The 23,915-nt window shown below is 36.0% G+C and overlaps 1 protein-coding gene across 1 annotated transcript in view; it reads left to right on the forward strand.

Moving 5' to 3' along the window:
- Nucleotides 1-512: 512 nt before the first annotated feature.
- The window catches only part of LOC131050478 (serine carboxypeptidase 1), a 159,869-nt gene continuing 136,466 nt past the window's right edge, over nucleotides 513-23,915 (forward strand). Inside the window, exons 1-5 of the mRNA XM_057984671.2 lie at nucleotides 513-860; nucleotides 22,434-22,579; nucleotides 23,126-23,199; nucleotides 23,528-23,650; nucleotides 23,755-23,857. Of these exons, the coding sequence (XP_057840654.2) occupies nucleotides 703-860; nucleotides 22,434-22,579; nucleotides 23,126-23,199; nucleotides 23,528-23,650; nucleotides 23,755-23,857 (604 nt within the window). The 5' untranslated portion in view covers nucleotides 513-702. The remainder of the gene's footprint in view (nucleotides 861-22,433; nucleotides 22,580-23,125; nucleotides 23,200-23,527; nucleotides 23,651-23,754; nucleotides 23,858-23,915) is intronic.

A 23,915-nucleotide genomic window follows, 5' to 3' on the forward strand; every position in this document is an offset into this window, starting at 1 on the left:
AAAACTCAAATATAATCAATGTACATTTTTAAAATTAAAATTATGAAATAATTTTAAAAAAAACAAACAAACAAATAATTCTAACATAATAATAAATAGATGTATTTAGGATCTGTAGTTCAGAAGGTACACTATTAATACAATGCTAAAACTAGGGGTCAAAGCTATTCTGGTTCCAAAACAGATCTTTCATACAGCATGATAGCGACGTAAACGTTTATTGCAAAATCAATGGTATAAAACATACGACTAATCAATCCTTACTGCCATTTTAGAACTAGAATAGACGCGTCCAAAATTACGAAAGGAAATCGTCGAGTCCCATAGCTTTCTTGCCTGTCAGTTTCCAGATGGGAAAGGGTCTGTATTTTTGTAATTCAATGGACAGCACAGATGCCCCACCTTCGTATAGTCCCAAGCATATTGCAGGTGAATTATTGTTAAGAATCCAAAAGTAAGAACAATTTCAATAGATCACGAAAATAAAATGAGTGGTTTCAAACTTTCTAAGAATGGGCACAACACAAATTATTTTCCACATCCAAAACGACATAAATTAATGATAATGTCCAGTCCCCCAGTGAAACAGATGTAGATACCTGCATTAGAATTCCTAATCTAGAATCCACTGTGAATCATTTAAGTATTTGAACACCGACTAACTTCTGTAATGTAGTACATACAGAAGCAGCTTGGGCAAAAATGTATTATAACAAAAGCACTCAGGAAGCATTTTTATGCATTATTATTTACCTTTTGTTAGTGGGTTCACTTCAGGTGGCTGAGGAAGCACCAGCAGATGCATGGGTAGAGTCCTTCCCTGGCTACATTGGAAGCCAGGCTTACAACATATATGCCGGGTGTGTACTCATCGTTATACAGTTCTAAGTATATATGAATATATCAACATAGTTATATGGAAAGTTCAAGCACGTATTCAGTGTATAAATGGATATTTCAGAGTAGATATATGGACAGTTCAAGTTATTTATATGTTCAATATACATATACACACACACGGGACAGTCCCAAGTACATATTCAATGGATATATATTCAGTTCAAATTGTATAGGTAGTACCAAGTCTACATAGATAGTTAAAGAGAGTATGTTCAATGCATCTACGGATAATCCTGGGTAGATTCAATGGATATGGACAGTTCGAAGTGTACATTCAATGTGTATATGAACAATTCAGTAAATACATTTAATTTATGTATGGACAACTCAATGTATAAATGGATGTTTCCCAATTATATTCAATTTATGTATTGTTAGTAGATATCATAATCTCGATATTTAAATGGACATTGGAAAATGTATAGTCAATGTATTTATGTTTTGTGTTGAACTGTACCCTTCAATATTTATAAATCAAAGCCACTATAGATGATGGAATTTGATGAACAGTGTGTTAACAACACACTATTTCTTTGATCAGAATTTGTTTTACCTTCTCATGGAGATTTATGACATGAACTTGAAGAGTAAACACCTTAATGCGAATAGTGTATGTAACAGCTTCTTACATGCAATTTCCCAAGCTACTATAGAACCATTCCTTTATACCACTCACACTTTCCATCTCTTCAGGCTGCAACCTTCATGGTTATTTTTAGCAAAACACTTTGGAATCGTCATGATTATAAACTATCTACATATATTGATTGATTATATTCTTTTTCACCAGCCTTCTAAGAGAATGTAGTCCCCAAAGCATATATTCTTATGCATCAGCTAAAGTATTCCTGAAATCATTGTCAACTATGAAAGGCCAAAAAGTTAAAAACAGTATTATAAGCATTCCAAATAGTTGTGATTACTCAGATTGACAAAAAAAATATAATTATACTACAAGACTAAAGCTAAACCCTCGATAACCATGGCCTTAATGGCAAGGTTTTTCATTCAGGGCGTCCTCCTTGAATTAAATTGCATGCTTTGATTTGGACTGGACCTAGATGAGACTGCATGCAAGTTCCAACCAAATCTGGTAGAACAAAAACCCCATGGTCATGGCTTATGAGCCTAAGAGTGACAAAAGTTTGATGGTGCATTCAGAGTTACATAAGGTGAGGGTTGCAATTTACCTAGAAAGTGATAAAAACTAAACTTTAAAAGTGTTCCCATGGAATATTTTTATTCGCTATCATAAATGCCTGTCCTTACTTTAGCTAATCATGTCCCCATCATCCTTGAAACTTGACGTGCTAATTGTTGCATCTTCATGTACCATATGATCACGTTTTCCGTTTTCAATTTCCGTGGTAACAAGGCCTAGCAGGTGGAAAACTTGAAGGCTGAGTACCTTAAACAAAATCAAGCTGTTATCTTCTGCATTTCTGGCCTTTTCAACTTGAGGTTTCCCTTCCTCTTGGATATCTTGTATCAATTGGGGCATGTGAAAAGTTTGAGACTGATATGAGTCATATGCTCTTCGATCATTATGATTGTATACAACCTAACTAAGTTCTTAGCCGTAGAACTTGGTAATCGTGTTCTAAAATTATTCCTGTCAAAGGAGCTTCAGGCCAAGGGGCAAACATGCTTTGGGAGTGCCCACAGAACTTGAAATATTATATTCACCACTCAAAGATGAAAAATCCAACAGATAAAAATTTATTATTTCTTATGTGGATTTCACAGATCCTTTGACATAATGTCAAGACATCTTTCTTCCAGAGATGCAAGATTTTGTTATTATCAGATTTGGCATTTTCTCGTCATCAAATTATTGGACATAATCCTTGGATGGATTTGCACAAGAGTTGGAAAAACTGATGATATAAATTGCAATCCTATAGGAGAAAAGCTTGGATTAACACTTCTAAGGCTCATTAGCCAATTACCAGGGTTACCACAAGTCAAGGGGTACTTGGAGACTCCGGAGACTGGTACCGGTACTGGTACGGCTGATTTTCAAAATTAGGAGACGGGGTATTTGGAGATGTCAATTTTTTTTAATATAATTTAATAATTTCCAAAAAATCTCATGATAGGGAACTTTGAAAACAAGAGCAATGGTAAAGTTTAACATTAACTTTAAAATTGAACAAAAATTGAAATTAAATTGCTTATTGTTGTTGGTACCATAGCCAATCTAAATGGTTAAGTGTAAGTAAGGTAATATAGGTGTTGAGCAGACTCAATATTATTGGCTAAATAGTTAAGGCAATTTCTCTTTAGACCAATACAATGACAAGAAATCAGTCATACAATTATTTATGTCCCTCTCAAAAAGTCTACACTATCAATAGATCCGATCACTATAACTTTGCATAGTTTTTTGTCTTCATGCAACGTGGTTTCCTTATTAGTTATTTGCCTACAACTTTGCTTTTGTATAGGTTTATTTTATATATTTGTATTTTATTGCATTTTGTCCTAAGCTTTTTGGTGGGAGACATCAATTTCTGGTCGGGAGACTTCGGAGATGGCAGCCAAAAGTTCCCTATGCATTTGGAAGTTTCCAGAGATGTGTCTCCATCTCCGAGACGCGTCTCCAGGGTTAGGAGATGGGGGTAAGAGACAAATCTCTTGGTAACTATGTCAATTACTCATATGAGATCATTCTGACGATAAAGATCATAGAGATAGCATTCAATATAGCATTCAACATTTGATACAACTTTTCCTCACCTTTGGATCATATCAAAATGCACAAACCAACTCAATTGTCTTCTACTATAAAGTTTATCTTTGAGATATTCTATTTTTCTTTTCTGATTCTCCACTTGAACTAGCTCTAATTTCCTTGATTTTTTGTTTATTTTTGGGCATGCAATAGGAACCTAGTTTTGACTTTCTTCATTTCAACTCACCGTCCTGTAAAATGCAATACACCAACAGATCCAAGCACATCATCTAGGGAGCTTTTTGTTGTAACCAAGACAAGTAAATATAGTCAACTTCCATTTTCATAGTAATTATCTCAAGTACAAGTTCAAAAAGTGTATGCTAGAAATAAAGGGGTAAGATGGAGGTTAATTACTAAATCGATAAACACACAGACGTAAAGCAATCCAGTTACAAATCATTAGCAATTTAGCATTGATAAGTATTTTTCCAATATTAGAAAACTTCTTGTTTATGTCCAACAGTAGAATCATGCAAGGTACCATTGGAAAACTTGAAAATTGAGAAACATCTTTTAAATTGATTAGTCCTGTGTCAAACACTAATTTGGCATATACAATCAAAAGAATCACATCCTGACCTTGTTACTCATCTCCTATACTAGAAATTCATTCTTGTCTTGGAGACCCTTTTGGAGACATCTCCAAATTTTAGGATATCATATGTGAAGTTTCTTTGTCTTTACATGTAAGCATAACTTGAAAAGAGGACAATTTCTTATCAAGTTTTTTCAAAAATACCGCATAAGTTACACTGGATTTTCTTAAAGTTTTGGTATGCGGTTGACAAGAGAAAAGAATTAAATATATATTAATAGACTTATAATTTTCAGTTTTTTTACATTAAAACTAATGGTATGAAGAGAGACAATAGTAAGGCTCAAGACATGTACATGAGTTAGTTTTTTTCATTTGATTAAAAATATAGACATCTCTAAAATAATGACTCTGTCCTCCGAATCTCTATTGTAAAAATTGCCCTTCCCTGTCCCTGTGTGCCTTCCTCTCTGAAATGTGGTCTCATTGACTTTAACTTGCATCCTCCTTGCCTATGCCAAAATGGAAACTTGGGAAACATTATCATTGCAACGACCCTAATAGGTCCATGTACGCACAATGTGGAAGCATAGACCAGGCATGTGAACTGCTACCAAGATGCCTAAGAGAAATGTGGTCTCCTGGCTGCCATGATTGCAGGAAGTGCACTAAATGGATTTGTTGAAAAGGCTTTAGAAAATCTCCAATAAATGCAGGTGACCGATCAATCAACCCTTCATACTGAAAATGAACTATATTAATGATGTGCCCCCATTTTCCTCCTTCACCGTGTCCTCATAACTGCGGGTTGTCTCTTCGTGCCCTTTCTGCTTTAATTCCTATCAAAATGCTCTCTGCTTCAACGCAGGAGAGGAGAATGGCTGCCTATGCTGTCCTTTATCACCAGTGGCACCCAATTAATGTGTGCCCATGCCTTCATGTGGTGGACGTATAATACCATGTCTTCAATCTCTCCCCCTCGAGTATAACCAATATTTTATATTTTTATTATTTTTCATACCTGCACTGTTCAGTGAGGGGGTCACTGACGGGGATGTGACATCTATCTATAATCTCTAGGTGATTATGGTTTAAAACAAGTTATACTATGATGGTGATTATCAGATATCAAATATATATTTTTTGATTAAGGGTAAAAACTAAGTTACCAATACTAGTATTTTTTTGCAAAATTTAATCAAAAACAATTTTCGGGTTGGGTTCATCCATATAAAAACATATACAAATCAGAAATATATACATATTTGCAGCAGTAAGTCAATTCAAAATACCATACATAGCATTATATATTGTATAATAAACAAAACCACCATAAAAATAAAAAATATTACAATGTCAACTAGTTAAACTTGATTGTCATGATATATATAATTATATTATAATTGAAAAAATAACAATGTCAAGCATCAATAATCAGCCATCATTGGTCAACCATCATCATGTGGGTCTTCAAAAATATCATTGCTATCCATATTATATGATGTAGGTATTGGTAAATTAGAAAAAACACAAACAGTGTTGCTGACACTAGCACTAGCAAATACATAGTTGGATAAACCATATATTGAAACATAATAATAGGCATTGTATGCTAACTATGCCATGCCCCCAAAAGAAAAAGTCATCTTCCACAACAATGAAAACAAGTAAGCATCAAGTAATTATTTGGAAGATTGCTCAATTTGATGACAATATTGTAGATGAGGACTTGTAGGCAAATGTAAGATCCCCTAAGGAATCTTGCCCAATTCTTCCAAATCCTTTCTATAGTTGCAGCAATAAATATTTCCTTCAAATATGCACAGACTGAAAGTATACTTGTCCTTATAGGCATATAACTTTAGTGAATACATTGGCAAATTATCACCAACTATTTGACAAGGTATGATGTCATATTTATCATTGAAAAGGGTCACACATAGAAGGTGGAATCTTCATACAGCCATGTCTAGTGAAAGGAAGGCAACAGACCCTTAAACCCTTCCAATTCGCTGCTCAAGAGTTTGAATGCCTAGAAAAATAATACCAAAAGTCTGAAGCTTCTCACACCTTTAACATATGCTCAAAATCTCAAAACAACCTCTAGATAGGACTCACGCCTTGCTAAAATCCAAATGCCTCTTTGGGAACCGCCATGACCAGCTACGTAAAATATCGGTTCTACAATCAAACCCCCTTCTCTAACCATCTGAAACTTAGAAACATCCTTTCAATGTGCAGGAAATACAGTAATGGCGGCCAACAAAAATACCCAACTCACTACCTTGGCATCCAACAGATAAGATCTCCCTTGAACCCAACATATCCTTAGAATGAGTCTTATCTTCAAACTTCAGCACCCCTTGACTATGCTTCCACGTCTTCTATGAAGAGAATAAAAAATTGCCCAAACAATCCCTCCAATAGCTTGGTACCAAGAACTACAATTCCAAACTAGAGAAATTCTGCAAGAATGGTGTACCAAATAACTTTCTTGGAAAATCTTCAATCACACCAACAAAATGTGAAATTTGTATTCCAAAGACTTCATAAATTTCTTACCATAACCAATGAAGTGTAGATGTGAAATCTGTGTGACTCCCGAATCACTATCTAAGGAGGAATCTTTCACCACAAAAATTATCATCTCAAGAGAGTTTTCATCCTCTTGAGGTTGAGAAGGACCAAGTCCAAATTCTAGAACCACAAGTGTTTCAATCAAAGAAATATAATAAACTCCACATACCAAATGAGCTCTCAAACCTTATTTTCATAATCTTTTTTGAGAACTTTCTAGAAACTCTACTATAAAATCACTTTATTAATTTATATACCCTTATAACTCCAAAAAGTGATTTATTTTACTTTTAAAACATTTTTGGCACTGAAAGTCACTTTTTAGACTCATCATTTAAATATTTTTATTCTTTCCAATGAGCTATAAGGTGCCCGATAAATTATTTTAAATTAGAATGACAACCTTAGTAAAATTAATTAAATATAGCTCAATAATACACCCAATTAGCCATAATGGTCGAAATGCACTGGTATTGAAATCTGACTACGTATGAGTGATCTTGATGATGAAACATGATAAATGGATCCGATTGGGTGACCTACTAAAAATAGATGCTCTCTCCAAATATCTTGGAGCCCAAATTGGAAGTTGGAAATAACATCTGAAAGTATCATATGACTCCTCTAAACAATTTGAGCTCTCTGGTAACACCAAATTACCTCTTTGAACATGCTAACACAAACCCAAAAAGTTAGCGCCAACTACAAAGCAAGAGAATCCGAAAATGGGGATATTACAGTCCTCCCTTCCCAAAGATTGCTTGTCCTCAAGCAATGCCAACATAACCCCAAAAATCAACATGCTAAACTAGACTGAAACCAAGAATGATCCTAGGGTCCCAAGTCAACCTAGGAGATCTGTAGCACCATCCTCTCAAAGCACAGTTGATGCAGAGGCACGGATTCAACTCTTAACAACATGAAAACATGTCAATGCCAATCAGGCATATTTCACAACAATGGGATCAATTCCATTCACCAAACTCAACACAAGGCTTCTAACATAGACCTCTTGATATTCCAACATCTCAAATGCATGACTCATCAAGAATCAGTGCTCAACAACAACCTTAAGCATACTCTCACAAACTCCAAACTCTACAAGTCAACACCTTGAGACAGTTTGGAATGATAAAGGTGACATGAAAAGACCATACATGGTCGCCAAGAACATAAACAAATCATATAATAGTTTTCTGCGACCTTCCTGTAGCAGCAGTTAAGGAACTCACATAGACATGACAGTTTTTAGAAATTGGCTCATTTGACCCCTCAAATCATACGATGAATTTTTCTGATAAGAAGGAAGTTTGTTCACAACATCATAATCTATCCACACATAAAGTTTCAGGTCCTTAATCAATCATACATAGCTGTACCAACACAGTTTCTAACTGCAGATCTGGAAAACCATTTTCTGAACAGGCTGTTTTCACAAAAATGATCATAACTTGCTCATTTTTTCATGAAATTCGATCAGAATTGAATAAAATTAAAGTAGACTCAATATTATTTCCATACATATGACATTTGCACCATAATCCTTCCACACAAAAGAGTACAAAGCTCTGCAACACACAGGAATCAGAGTTTTACTAGACTGTAGCATTGTCAAATCAGCATTTTGACATCAATTTGCACGTGCCAACCTTAACTTGAGACACTAAAACCAAAACAAAATGAAAATACATGCTATGTGTCTCCATTCCAACAAATATTATCCTTTGATCAATGTGGAATGGAGGTTTATTACATTTTCAAAGTCACGGTTTACCCTACCTAGGGTTTTTTAACAGTTTTTACAAAAATTGGTATATCTCTTCCAAAACTTAATGAAAATAAATGAAACCAAAATCAAACTACTGGGGATTCACCCCTATATCATTCTCAAGTTCTCTTAAATGCTAATGAATAATTTTCCAAGAAGAAAAACAATTGATATAGACTATCACATTGAGAACACTTAGAAAATTGCAAGAAACCTCAAACTTTTATTGATTTTCTTCTTTTAATACACACCAACCCCTCATGATTCGACCATCCCTGGTTTTATAAGCCTCTTACAACCTCTTTTGACAGTTATAACTAAAATTCAAACCATCATAAGCGTTAGGCTTCCCCTTTACAACCTTTTTGCAATTTTGAAATGACAACTTTTGTCAACATAACAACCTTTTTTTGACAACTTTGCAAAACTTGACCAAATGACTTCAAATTACTTGTTATCACTTTAGACACACTAGAATAGGCTAAATAAGCCTTAATACATCATTTTCAACCTTCCTTGAGCATTTTCTATTCTTTTACCACATTTGACCTCCTTAGGACCTCATAGGTCTACATTGAACAAAAATAGCTTAATGCCTTACAATATATTTATAATGACTTCAAATGGTCCCTTGGACCTTATACAACCTTAACATAACATTGAAAACAAAAACCAACACAAAAACTTTCATGAGGCCTTTCAAGGCCTAGGTGCTCCTGCACCAATGGTTTGATGAATACTAAGAGGGGGGGGTGAATTAGTATACCCAAAAACCTTACTAAACACTCAAGCAATTTTACTGCAGACCAGTATAGCCCTTTAAACAACAAACCAGTTAATATGCAAACAAGCCAAATATCAAATAAAGCATTCACCCACAATAACACAAGATATTTTGACATGGAAACCCAAATGGGAAAAACCACGGTGAGTAAAACTCACAAGTCTACAAGTCTGTTAGGAGATAAGTTCTGTTAAAGACTACCCTGTTAAAGGATTTTAGATCTACAACTGTGAACCACCTTGTTAGAGGATTTAGAACAGGCTTAACTGAGCCTACCCGGTTAAGGCCTTACAATGTTTTTCACCAGAACAGATCCTGTTAGGAATCCTGATATCTGTTAGGAGATAAGTTCTGTTAAAGACTACCCTGTTAAAGGATTTTAGATCTACAACTGTGAACCACCTTGTTAGAGGATTTAGAACAGGCTTAACTGAGCCTACCCGGTTAAGGGTTTCTGACTTGTCGAAGAGATTAGTAATCAACAAGTAAGTGATCTACAAAGTAGCACAAAATGCTCAGTTAGATCCTTGATTGCTCTCTGTTAATGCATTGCAACATTACTTCAGTTTTCTGTCCTTCGCACGTTCAATCTTTGTTGCAAGATACTTTTTGCAAAGACCTAATCTTCCTACACAACTCTCAAAACCCTAGACATGATGTCCTCATATAGGAATCTGATTTCATGTCGGTCCAATGAGATTAGATTACAATTTCCTAGGTACAGTGCATCTGGACACAATTGTAACACGGCATAGAATCACCGCATCGGTGTTGGTGGATGATAACTCATCACACTTTACAAGTTTGCCGATTAACAAAACAAAGTATACCGATTACCGGTTTACAAACAAAGACTGGTAAACTGGAACATAGTGTTCTGATCTTAAAAAGATTGACTGCCGCTTGGGGTCCTCATACCGCTTGAGGTCTTCGTACCACTTGAAGTCCTCGGTCATGCTTTGACTAGTAAGCTCCTTCTGCAAACACCGATAGTCTTCTACAAACAAAGACTATGCATACATTGGCATATAATACCAGTTTGAACAATTCATCACATACTACCGGTTGTGAATAACTCATACAACAAATAAGTGTGTGTCCATCAATGACAATCACAACTAAGTACAAACATCATCAAAAATGCCAACATAGTCCTCTAGGGTAACAACATCATAGACCTCCTGATAATCACTTGTAAGAAGAGCGATCAAATATTTCATAAATTCGAACAAGTCCTCAAAGAATTGCTCTTCGAAAGAACCAAAGCGAGACACCATAGGAGTAAACTCTAGAAAGTCAACATTGGCTCTCTCATTCCCAATAGTTGTTGAACTACAAACCAATGTGCTTCTATGATTCAAAGTCAGTCTCAAAAAAGAACCACTATGTTGACGCTATGCAACTATAATCAAAACTGTGAAATCATCATGCCCAGGCTACACTCTCCTCTCTTGGAACCCCAAAAAGTAATCATCATCAGATCCCAGATGAAATACGTGCTAGGGCTAAAACCAATACCATGAGACATATCGTATCAAGGCATCTCAGTGAAGTCCTTATCTACAATCACACTGCAAGACATGATCTTGGGAAACTTGAAAGATAATTTGCTCAACCAAAAAGCATAAGTCTCAACAAATTCCCTCATGTTATCCCTAAAATGAAGCTGATAATCACTATCAAGGGATTAGTATAGAAGATGTAAACCAAAACGAATTTGTTATTAGCTAATCAAGAAATGCTTCCGCAGTCACCAACTGAAAACATATCATTGACACAATCTACAAGTGTCAAATGGTGAATCCTGGGCAATCCAACACACCCAACATATCTCAATCATCATGGTCTCATCTGAAGACATGCATACCAACACCACAAAACAACTGCAGAAACATCACTCACTGAGGTGGAAGCAATAGATAATTGAATTATACTTGGAAATCTCCCACAACTAGCTGCCATATATCCTGCAAGGGCTCAAAATCCATCTATCATCAATTGATGTCACCATAATCAATGCAGAAAATCAAGGGAAGCAGTAATCATTATGTAATCCCTCAAAAAAATAGGAAATGTAAACATAGAAATCACTAAAAAAGACATATCCCATGACTAGATCATCTCTAGCAACCAACTTCAACCACTAAATACTTCACTGTTGGTCTAAAAAGACAAACCAACTCAACTATGGGCCAAGAACTGAATTCAAGTATAGGCTGATTGAAAAGTGGACAGGAGTACTAACTTTGGGAATTTGCCCACAACTCCAATCTTGAGACAAGACCTCACATCTAGGAACTAAACTTGGGTCCCAAATCTTGTGACCAACTCCAAAATCATTACTGGAATCAGTAAGAGCTCCATCATCCAACTCAAAGAGTGGATTATCAAATGTCATATCTGCATCCAACTCAAATAGAGAATTATTGACCAATCAAACAATTTCCTCAACTCCAATCTCAAACCAATCCTCCCGCTGATCCAAACTCCCTATTTCTGGATTCTTAGGACAATGGACTAGATCATAGATCACTTGTATGCTACCAAGTTCTTTAATCACCTTTTCGATCTCCTCGGGCCTTCCTTTGTTTTCTTGCTCTCTGAATTGATTAGTAACAACGATCTGATTTTCTGCTTCTTGTAGGGCCATTTGAATACTCTTCAAGGAATCCTTAGTTTCACTAAGCCCAAAAGTTAGCTCATCTACTTTAGTTTTTGTTTCTTTGTACAAAATCAAAGCTTCATCAGCAATCTTGATAGCCAATATTTATCATGGATCATGTGTAGGTAGGCAGATTTTACTTCCTCCAAAGTTCTCTTAACCTTATGCAAATCAGCAAGGAAAATTATCTACTCACTATGGTCTCTTGGTGTGTTTTGTATTAAATTCTCCATGTGTGCCATCCAATCTCGATAAAACTTACACTTCGTTTTCAACGGTTACCAAGAATTGGCTTTTCTAATCATGAGTGAACAAAGGTGATGAGCTATTGTTATGTTGTATGTAGAAATCCGAATTAGTCCCATACCTTTCAACTCTGTCTCCATGGCTGCCCCAAGTCTCACGTACCTCCTCTTTCAAGCTTGTCCTATCATCATCATTTGGCCCATGATCAACTTCAGCTTCATCAATTAATAAATCAAATTCGATTTCAATATCATCATTTAAAATCAACTCCATCAATACCATCCTTCATGCACACATTGTGTTCTTAAATTAAAACATCCTCATGATCAAAAGGAAATTCATCCCACGTAGAATCCCCATCATACTTAGGTACCAACACACCCGGATCCCATGTGTCAAAGGACTGATGGCTTTGTTCAAAGAATATATGTTTGTTGTGCTCCTCATGAATGGCAAGTCACTCTCAAATTCACTAGTACTGAAATCATCATAAACATCCCTCTCCATAAGCTTGGTTCGGAAGTCAAACCCAAAGCCACCTAAGCTATCATAAATGAAATGTGATAGGGGATCATCAAAAGCTGATTTGAAGACATCGTCATTTTTTCTTTCTCCATGACCATCATCTGAAGGTACATTAGTGAACTCATCATCAATATCTACTCCACTAGAAACATCAAGGAAGTCACTAGTTTTAGAATCGTTACTGGATGGATCCAAAATAGGATCCAAGTCTGTTGTTTTGTCCTTTCCTTCATGCACAACCTCATCCTCAATAGCTGCATGTATGACCAAAGAATCGTCTTGAAGCTCTGTCTTATATTCATCAAGTTTCAAAGCAATCGCTGCATCAGATTTTTTTACTATGAACTTCGCTTCAACCTCCTGCTTCTTATTATCCAAGAAAGATTTCAGCTTCTTTCCACACCGATTAATCAACCTATGAGATAATTTCTCTTTAACTGATAGGCTTCCATGTTTCCCCTTCTTCCTGCTTACCAATAGGATAGAAAAAAGAGACTGAGGCACACCGTCATTCTCATTAGTAGTCAGAACCATAATAGTTTGCATGGCTGCAATAACATCATCATCACTCTCTTTCTTGATTGTAGCAAAGAAAAGGTGAAACATTCTGTAAATGAAATCATTCATTCCCAAATCCAGCATAATGTAATTCAATCTGATTTCATCAAATGTTTGAGTATTGCAACCCTTCTAGAATATTGAGAACTTTTGATATCATCAAGATCCTGGAAAGTATCCACAATCAGTTGAATTACCTCTTTCATTATGTTATCATCATCATAAGGAATTAGAGGTGCTAACCATCAGCCTTATCTTATCATCTATATGTCTCGATTCAACAGTATAAAAATTTAGTCACTCAGTAAGCATCAAGTAGTAATTTCATCTTTAGTTGAAATCAAACCCATTAGTAGAGAAGATTTTAAACAGCTAAACCTTAGTTATTTTAGGTTTCCGAAATCCAATAAACAAGGTCTGTTTACCTTAAGCCTAAAAGAACAGTAGATCATTTTATTTCAATTAAGTTGGACATTTGAATGTGTGGCTGTTTAAGCTCTTCCAAAGAAAATTCAATGTGAGACAATTCAATTTTTATATTAGATTTGGTTCAAGGAAAAGGAAGATTTATGCCCATTTTCATGGACCAATTATAAACAACATTAAACAGTAAAAAAATTTCCTACAAGCCTGACAAAAAATTTGTTCGAAGAGAGAATGAAAGAAAACTGCTAATATCAGCAATAAACTGTCTCCCATAGAAACCAAACTATCTAGTAGTGCCTTCATATTCACCTCCTCTCATGTATGGATTACTTTTTCTTGAATAATTACATAGCATAAACCAATAGATTGTGAACAAATCTATTATCGGAGTGATTGATACATAAATTTTGGAGATTTTTCATGTACATGTTAATATCTCACTTTCCAAAAATTTCTACCAAAATCCAAACTAATTAAAAAAAAACACTAAAAAGTTCTTAAAATTGCATTGAGAAAACAAATTTGATTGTTGGAGTTTCATATTCCACTTTACTGAGAGCTGAATTTTGTGTCTCTATCATGTGCAAGGGATGGTCCTTGACAATTTGGTAGTTACAACATGCATATATTATACATTCTCTATGGACAGCTGCATTTACAAAATGGACCATAGAATTGATGGATGATGAGAATAAAAATTACACTACCTATTGTTTGGAAAAGGAACAACCGGACAGGCTTCTTTACAAGGATAATTTCTATTTCTTGTTGCTTGTTTGGCACAGATCCAAGCAACAATCAGGTGTCCCAGCATAGTAAGTAGATATCCCACAATGCAGAGCATGCATGCAAATGGATAATTTTCTTTTTCAAATTTTTAAACGTTTCTGCAGAATCAGTAAGGAAATGCATTAGGGCCATCACCAAGAATATGACTCCTGGAAATTGAAGGCCAGTTGAAATAAATATATGATTCCTTATGAAAAAACAGGGAGATATCCCTTCAGGGAATGTGGCAACAAAAATGAAGACGAGACACCAGATTCTCATGAGAATTAAAGGTTTCTCTTATGTTGGGCTTTGCATGACCAGGCTGATCAGCAGGTGAGCAATCGCCTCCTCCATGAGCTGCAATTGTGGAATTAGTGAGCCCACATGCATAATAACAGTTACAAAGAACACTCACAAAAACTTGAATGCCACATATTTGATTCAAGTGAAACTTTCTTCAGTCACAAATAAAGTTCAGTATAGATTGATTGGTCTATGGGCCAACTAAATAATTTTTTTAGCCTTTGCTATCTCCAAGTAACTGTCTCCATCTCCCATATAAGTACGATTTCTTGTCTCCTACAAACTATGGATAAATCATAATAGACTGATTTCAGATAGCAGAACATTGTTAAATTGAAGAAGTTGTTTGCTGTTAAGGAAACCAAATGATGTGTTGGTTGAAAATTTTGTACACTTGGGGGAAATATACAAAATTGTGGTTTCAACCACAGCACACGAGTAAAAACTCTCCTAATTAAGGGAAGGCTCCCCCTATCTAACTACAACTTGGAAAATAAAATGGGATGGGACAGCAATCTTTCTTCTTTCTTCAAGAAAGACAATATCCTTTTCTCTTCACAGAAAAGGATAGCGATTGAATATGAACAATAGTAACTACTTTCAAGTGAAATGAGAGAAAGGAAATGAAGTTTCCTGAAACCGCAAAGACTTCCGTCACTTCCTTCGGGACGGGACAACAATATCAAGCTCAAAGACTTGACTATTGGAAGTCCTATCTACCCTTTGCTATACTAAATTTTACAACGAATAAAAGACAACAGCTCAAAGACTGGAATAATTTATTCTTTTAACACAAAGACAAGAACTAATGCAAGCTCAAAGACTTGCTGCTATTTCTTATCAAATAGTAATTTTCCTCAAGAATAGACGCAAGCTCAAAGACTTGCTGCTCCTTCTAGAGATTTTCCTATTTTAATTAATCTTCTCTACTTGCAGCTCAAAGACTTCAAATCAGATTGGACTAAGCTCCTTTAGAAACACTTTGCATAGAAGATATAAAAAGATTCAAACTCAAACATGTAGCTCAAAGACTCAAAACTTGAGTAATCCTTCTTTATTATTCTTAAAAAACTTTCAATCCACATACATAACCTCAAAGACTTCTTGCTGTAAATTTGGCAGAGTTTTTGCTTGCTTTCCAAAAGATATATTTACAATGGACCTCTCAAGTATTTATAGAAGAGGAGCCTTAAGAAAAAGGTGGGAGGATCCTAACTAACTTGAGAGATTCTCTCAACCACCAAGACTCATTCAATAAATAACTGAGACTTCATTAACTAACTAAGAGTTACTCTAACTAACTAAGACTTATTCCAACTACAGTCCTAATTGGACACAACTTGTAGTTGCCTTACACGTAATTACAAAAGTGCAAGTAATGTGTCACTTGCATTTTACAAAAATTACTTTTACATGTAACTTGTCAAAACAAAATTACAACTAAAGATCACAAAAGAGGGAAAATTCAACTAAGTGTTGAAAAACACTTAAGTTGTATTTTGTGAAGACATGAATCCTTGAAATTTTTGGATGCTCGCTTGTAGTTCCTTGGGATTTGGTTCATGGGTGTTCTTAGCAACAACCATAGTCTTCACAATAGTGTCATGACAGCGGAGGAGCGCGGAATTGTCTTTATCTAGGATAGACTGGATCTCATGCAAAAAGGCTTGGTGTTTCATCAATGCTTGAATTGAAGCTGCCGAGAATTGTTCGAAAAAAAAATAAAAATCCTCCATTCATTATGAATCCTCATCTGTAAATCAGCAAGAACTTCTTCTTTTGGAATCAGCTCTCCATCCTGAGTTACTATATTGCAAGAGGCCCTTTCACAATGTGAGACAATACCTCGATAGACTTCATCTCGGAATCTCCTTGCATCACTGATCTCCTCAATGAGGGATTTAAGAACAAGGGTCTTGTTTTCCATGAGTTCTTCAAATTCCAAGTACATGACCCTGGAAGAGATGATGGCGTGCTCCTGCAAAATACTCAGCTGTTGTTGAGGCATGGTACGCCAGATTGCCAAACTTTTCTCAACACTTTCCAGATTCTTTTTGAAAGTGTTAGAAGTCTGATCTAGTTTCTCCTCAATGGTTTCCAACTTAGACATTATTTGAAAAATGTCTTTTACCACTTGTACACATTGATCATGAAGCTGATCAACCCAGGAATCCAGTGCTTGTACTTTCTGAGCAGCCCTTTCCACTCCACGAATCGATTCTTGGGAACCAAAAGAACCTATGGAGTTACTCCCTTCAGCAGCAAGTTTTGTGATTTTATGAATGGCTGCCATGAGCTGTCATTTTTCTTCTTCTAGCTTGTCTTTCTTCGCAAGAAGATCATCACACCTTTGCACTAGTGAAGCAACAGAAAACTCAGCACCATGTTTAATGACCTCATGTGTTTGCTTGCCCAATTCTACCCATGTAACCTTATAATCAGCAGCTGACATTTCATCAAGTGGTTTATCTGCAATAGGTTCCACAATTTCAGCTACTTTCATCTTGTTGCTATCAACAGTTACCCTAGAGATAGTCTTTGCCTTCTTAGCAACTTTGGATCTGGACTGTTTGAGCTGCTGGTAGTCAAAGGCATCAGGTGAGATCTCTTGCTTCTTCCTTTTCGGGGTGAAAAAACTAAGCCATGGAGGCAAAGTCATCAACTCACTTCTAGTAGCAGTCGTAGGCAAAGGAGAAGCAGTTTCTGTTTGAATTACCGTGGTCACCCTGGGAGGAATATCTGTTTGAATAGCGACCACGGTTTGCTCAGTTACGAATGGACATGAAGATTGCTTCATGAATTCTTCAAAACCAGAAGTGGAAGTATCAATTTCTGATAACTGAATGCAAGTGGGATTATCTTCAGGAACTTTCAACACACTTTCTCGTTGTCGATCAGGAGAAGGCTCGTATGCTGAAATGGGAACTGCATTCCGAGGAGACTCATCTATGAGCAAATTAGGAGGAGAAAGAGGCATCTCAATGGAAATTGGAGGAATGACCTTGTGAGGCGAGTCTGAAACTGGAGACTTAGGCGAGTCTGAAACTGGAGACTTAGGCGCGTCATCAGATTGCTGCCCCTCTTCTGGATTATCCAGATCGATCACCCGAACATGGAACCGTGATTTCTCCTTCCCACGAGTAGTCATCTCCTCATGAGGAAGCACTACTGCATGACTAACTCGTAACTTGATCCTTGTGCCTGAAGATGAAGCACCCTCCTTGTTATCAATCTGAATCTCAGACTTCCATCCAAGAGGCCCTGTAGAATCATCTTCTTTATCAACCTTGATTTTGATAAGTCTAACAGCATTACTTTTCAGCCATGCGTTAGTGTTGGCCAAGATAGGCTAAAATCTGTCAAGGATGGAGACGCACTCCTTGTGTGACCATTGGATCAAAGGAAGTGGAGCTTCCTCAACCCTTCGTGAAGTGTATTCAGGATCAAGTATATACCCATTGTCGATCATCCCTTGTGGAATATCCGCCAAGTTCAAGTCAACAATTTGCTCAACAGTGAGCCTGCAGTAATCCATCTTCAGAACTTCGGCTTCCGTGCGGAGATCTACCCAGATGTCTTCAATGCGATGAACATGCACAAAGGATTTCTTGATCTTCTCCTTCATACCTCTATAATCAAAATCAGCTCTAGGTTTGAACCTCTTAAGCTTGATTTCCTGCAATTCAGCCTCCATGGCCTTAGCCTTCACAGATGTGACAAGGGAGTACCGGGAAATTTTCAATGGGTTTGTGTTAGAGATCCCCATTCCAACCTTATGTCTAGCAGACTGAAAAGTGTGAACAGCCATAATCTGTCTTCCCAACTCCATAAGAATTATCTTATCGGTTGGGTATCTTGGAAGCATGTATGGCTGACCATCATAGCATCCAATCCTCATATAGGTGAAGGTGGGAAATTGCAGGAATAAACACCCATACTCAGACACCTTGACCCATGCTTCATCTGACACTCTTTTGTTTCTGAGATCCATGTCAAATTGACACATGAAATATCCAAAGAATGCATCTTGGACTCTTCTGAAATGCAGTCTGCTAGGTTTCAATGGCAACTGGTCATAATATTCCCAAACTGGTATAAGCGAGCGATCACCTTTGGTAGAAAGACCTGGAAAGTGTCTAAGTGACGCTACTAAATATACCAAATAAGAATTCATGAAGAAGGTCATAGTGGTAGGAACTGCTGCAAGTTGTTCGCACAAAGCATCGTTGATGATTTCACCCCATGAAATGTGATGCGACTGCCATATGAACATAATGAATTGATACATCCATGGCTCAAAGACATTGGAGTGCTCAAGGCCCAACATCCTGCTGAGAAGAGTGATGGTGTCTCCTATCTCCCACTTGAAATCACAATGGTACAACTTTGCCCATCTTGAGAAGGAAGGACGTGGCTCTTGGATCCACCTATTGATGTGTCGCTTGCAATCTTTTTCCCTTTTCACATAATACTCTGCTGCACTTTCTTTGGTGATTTCCATATAAACAGGTGCAGGAGGTATTTTGAAGACCTTCTCGATTGTATCCAGATCAAGACGAATTATAGCTTCACCATCATCATTTTTGATGACTTTTGGCTCTTTGTCAAAATGATGGGCGCATGCAAGAACGAACTCAGGTTCTAGGGCAGCCACTAGGAAAGAAGATGCATAATGGATATGGCTGTCCAACAGCCGCTGCAAGTTGTTATCCTGTGGATCTTCTACCCTGTTGATGAATTCTGCCATATCAACGTGCCCTATTTCCGTGTCCCTGATGCGATCCAAAGGAGAAGAAACCTGGGAAGGTGCAACCTCATTCTGATATTTGTCATATTTGTATTTCATTTTCTTTGGAGTTGGAGATGCTGGCAAATCTGACATTGATTGTGAACCTGGAATGCTGTGATGAAGACTTAAAAGAGTTAAGGCAACATCATAGTCAGCTGCAAATATCATTCTTCCTTCTTCAAATGGGTAAAACTTTGATTCTTGAATTTGACGATTTTGTGAGAGGAAGAGGGGAAATATGTAGAAATGGGAAAATCTTGACTTTGACCAATTTCGGATCTTGGGAGAATTTTCGCAAGTATACAAGTTGGAAAGGACATACATGCAATCGGGGTTTTAAAACCCGAATACAAGTACACTTGTAAATTCGAAAATGGAGAAATGGACGAAAAATGAGATTTTGACTTGCGGGAAATGATAGAAATGGAAAGTACGGATATGGGGAACATGAATGGATAGAAATGGGAATATCCAGGAAAGACATTTTCATGAAAATGGGAAGAACTTTTCAACATGTAATCCGGTTTTTAAAACCCGAATTTGCAAGGGAGGGGTATTTCACACTTTTCAAACTTGGAATTTTAACCAAAAATGATTAAATTCCTTAACCGTAGGGGAAGAACAAGAATTTTCAGCGAACTTGTAATCAAGATTAAAAATCCCGAATACAAGTTAAGAGGGAATTTTGAGAAGAACAATGCAATTCAACAATTGCATTTCAAGGGGAAGATTTCTTTCACAAAAACCAAATTTTTTGGGGAAGAACATCACATGCCAAAAATGCAACTAATAATGAAAAATAAAGAAAACAAGAAAATAATAAAATGAAGGGAAGAAAGGAAAGAGAACATACCTTTCTTAAAAATGCAAAATGCTTCTCCAATAATGCAACAATTCTTGAAATGAAGAAGCAAAACCGGTGAAAAGGAGCAATCCGGAATGTCAAACCCTTATCACGTTTTTTGTAAAAAATGCCCCAAATATAGCAGCAATCTTAAACTTGGAGGACCAAAATGCCAATGAGAGTGTGCATCCAAGTTTATTAGAGCAAAACGCCTAAGGTAGAAGAAGAAGCAATGGTGCCAAATGATTGAAAACGCTGCCAAAGGTTGAGAACGTGGCCAAAGGGAATCACGTGGCCACCATTATAAACTCCAATGGCATCATCAAATGGTGCGAAAATCCTCTCACCCTCCATGCCTAGGTAGAGAAAGGCAAAACGCTTAAGGAGACTGCAAATTATGAAGTAAAAAGCGCCCAAAATGTGGGTTAAAAGAACCACGTTTTTGCTGATTTAGCTCCAAAAACCAGTCAATATAACCTCCATTTGGCATGAAAGATGTTGATGATTGCATGAAAATAGGGTAGAAGCAAAAACGCCTTTCCTCCCTAAAAAATCTCCACAAAAAATTGCTTTGAAATCTTCAACAAATCGATTTTTCATGCAAATCGGGTTTTGGGAGACACATGACAAGTTCGAATTGCCCAAAATGAAGCAAATCGGGTTTTAGAGAGAAAATAACAAGTTTTATTTTCACTTTTTTCATTTACATGCCAAAATCGGGTTTTTAAAGACAAATAGCAAGTTTAATTTTTCACTTTTTCACTTATCAAGCCAAAATCAGGTTTTTTTGGACAAATGACAAGTTTAAAATTGTCAAAAATGCATTTGCAAGGCAAAATCGGGTTTTTTGGAGCAAACTGCAAGTTTAAAATACTTGTAAAAGGGAAATAAAATCCCTGCAACAAGTTAGAAACACTTGCACATATGTAATGGGGATTTAAAATCCCTATTACATGTGAAAACCATTAAAGTAGGGGTTTTTTGAACAAACTGCAAGTTTACTTGCAGTTGAGCCAAAAAAATCCCTATTTTAACTAAAAATGACCAAAAAACAATAAAAAGATAAAAACATTAAAGGGGAAACTTAAAATAAATTACAAGTGACATATTTAAAATAAAAGTGCACATGTAATTGATCAAAAATTCCCCTACAAAGAACATAACAATGAATATCATTAAAACTTGCAGTTTGAAGAAAATTCTCCACCTGTAGTCTGGGTTTTAAAACCCAAAATTGAAGGAAAGGCATAGCAAACGAACCCAGAATTGGACAAAATTCGAAACGTAATTCGAGAATGAACTGAGGATTAAGCCAGTCCAAGGATTAGTCGAAATTCTGCCTCGGGAAGCATGCCATAGAGTACATTTTTTCATTTTTTCATAAAAGTTTCACTATAGTGGTCCTTCATTTTTGGAAACAAAAAATGAGGACAACATGATGATACAAGGTTAATCAGGGAATCAGGGATGCTTCCTTTAGCGGATTTTGAAAAAATAACCGTTGTCATTCCAGTAGAAAACTTTGTTAATTTAGAAACTTTGAGTTGCAGCAGTAACACCAAACGGTGCAAGTTTCTACTTATTGAAGTTGTTTGAGATATCTTGATTATTTGATTGCATTGTATTTAAAGAGTATATGCTTTTCAGTGAATTTATATATGGATTAGTTATATATGATTAGAGAGGATTTTTTTTTATGTAAATAATACCAAAAAGAAGTTCTAATTGAATCCATAAACTAAAGATTGATCTTTCCATCTTCAGAATCAGAGTAACAAATTGACATGGAAAAGAGAGATGAAACATACGATTCTTTAATGGTTATCGTTTATTGAATTATCAAATGAGTAGCCATTTACGGCAATGAGGTGCTTTCAGTTAAACTTTAGCTTCTTTTTGGAGCTCCAATTTGCTTGCTCATGTTATTTTTGTCGGTTGTACTTTCAAGTCCCATTAAACTATTCTTATCATCTCCGGACATCAATATAATATATTCTTTATATTACAGGTATATAACAATCAGTGAGACTCATGGTAGAGCTCTCTCTTACTATTTTGTTGAATCTGAAAGAAATCCAAACAAAGACCCAGTTCTTCTGTGGCTTACTGGTGGTCCTGGTTGCTCAAGTTTCACTGGATTTGCCTATGAGATTGGTTAGTTAATTGGAAACTTGAATTACCATTCTTTTTTTTTCTTTACTAATGTTCCAGCATTTCCATTTTTTTAAAATGGTTTTACATTTTCCAATTAAATTCATATCAACACTAGGCAAGCTGGGAAATAGGCATGCAGTTGAAGGACATTTCTTTAAATCGGCCAATATTATTTACAAGGTTCCACACTTGCCCCATGTTTCTAAGGATTGAGAATATAAATCAGGAATTCTATAGTTAATATCGAGTGCCTTGAATCCTTCTTTTTCCTCTTACATAATATAAGATGTAACAGTGCCTAGTAACACAACAGTCCAGATATAAGATGCTACTTTCAAACTCATCTATTGAACATATTATATGCAATTCTCACATTTTCCTAATAAATAGGTTGTTTACTTATGTCCCGGGTGTATTCATACTGATAACTTGAAGTAACTCCAATGGTTTTCCTTATTCTTTATGCATAGTTAAAATGGTTGCTGTAGTCTTTTTTCTTCTATTTATATATTGACTTTGATTGCAATTGTCTTTCACTTATTGCAGGCCCAATGTATTTTGATCTCAATTACACTGGGGATTTGCCCAAACTTATCGACAATCCACACTCTTGGACTAAGGTCTGATCCATTATTCCTGTTTCTGTTAGAAAAGTTTTAACGACAACTTTTAATTAGAATTCCATGGCACATTTTTATCTGTTATATTGTTTACTCAGGCCAATAAGGCCTATTAGACTATAATATAACCCTAAATATTTCTTTGCAGATTGGGTCTTTCAACTTGGATCTCTATAATCTGTTTTCATGTACTGTTAACTCTTTTATTTGTAAACAATTACTGTAATGCAGAGCAGATTCTTAATTTTCTTGTGTGCCATTGAATGTCATGTATCACAGCTGTTTTTCTTCCGTGTAACATATCCTTTAAATTGTTTTTCACTCTTAGGTGTGCAACATTATTTTTCTTGATTCTCCAGCTGGGACTGGGTTTTCCTACTCCAATACAACTGAAGACTACATTTTTGGAGAATTTAAGATTGTCTCAGATGTGTACATTTTTCTTACTAAGGTATTCAGCTCTATCTTATCAGAAAAATAATTTTAAAGAATTTCAAGATTTATCAACTTTAAGAATTTCAACAAGCTGAACATAGCTTTTTATGTACAATACAGTGGTTTGAGGCATACCCTGAGTTTCTATCTAATCCACTATACATTGGAGGAGATTCTTATTCGGGCGTTATTGTACCAATGTTGACACAGAAAATAGCAGATGGTATTACATGGACTGTGCACTTTGTATTATTTTCTTTAGATTTTTTTTTTCTCTCAAG

The sequence above is a fragment of the Cryptomeria japonica genome, chromosome 1 (assembly GCF_030272615.1).
Source record: "Cryptomeria japonica chromosome 1, Sugi_1.0, whole genome shotgun sequence".
Classification (NCBI taxonomy): Eukaryota; Viridiplantae; Streptophyta; class Pinopsida; order Cupressales; family Cupressaceae; genus Cryptomeria; species Cryptomeria japonica.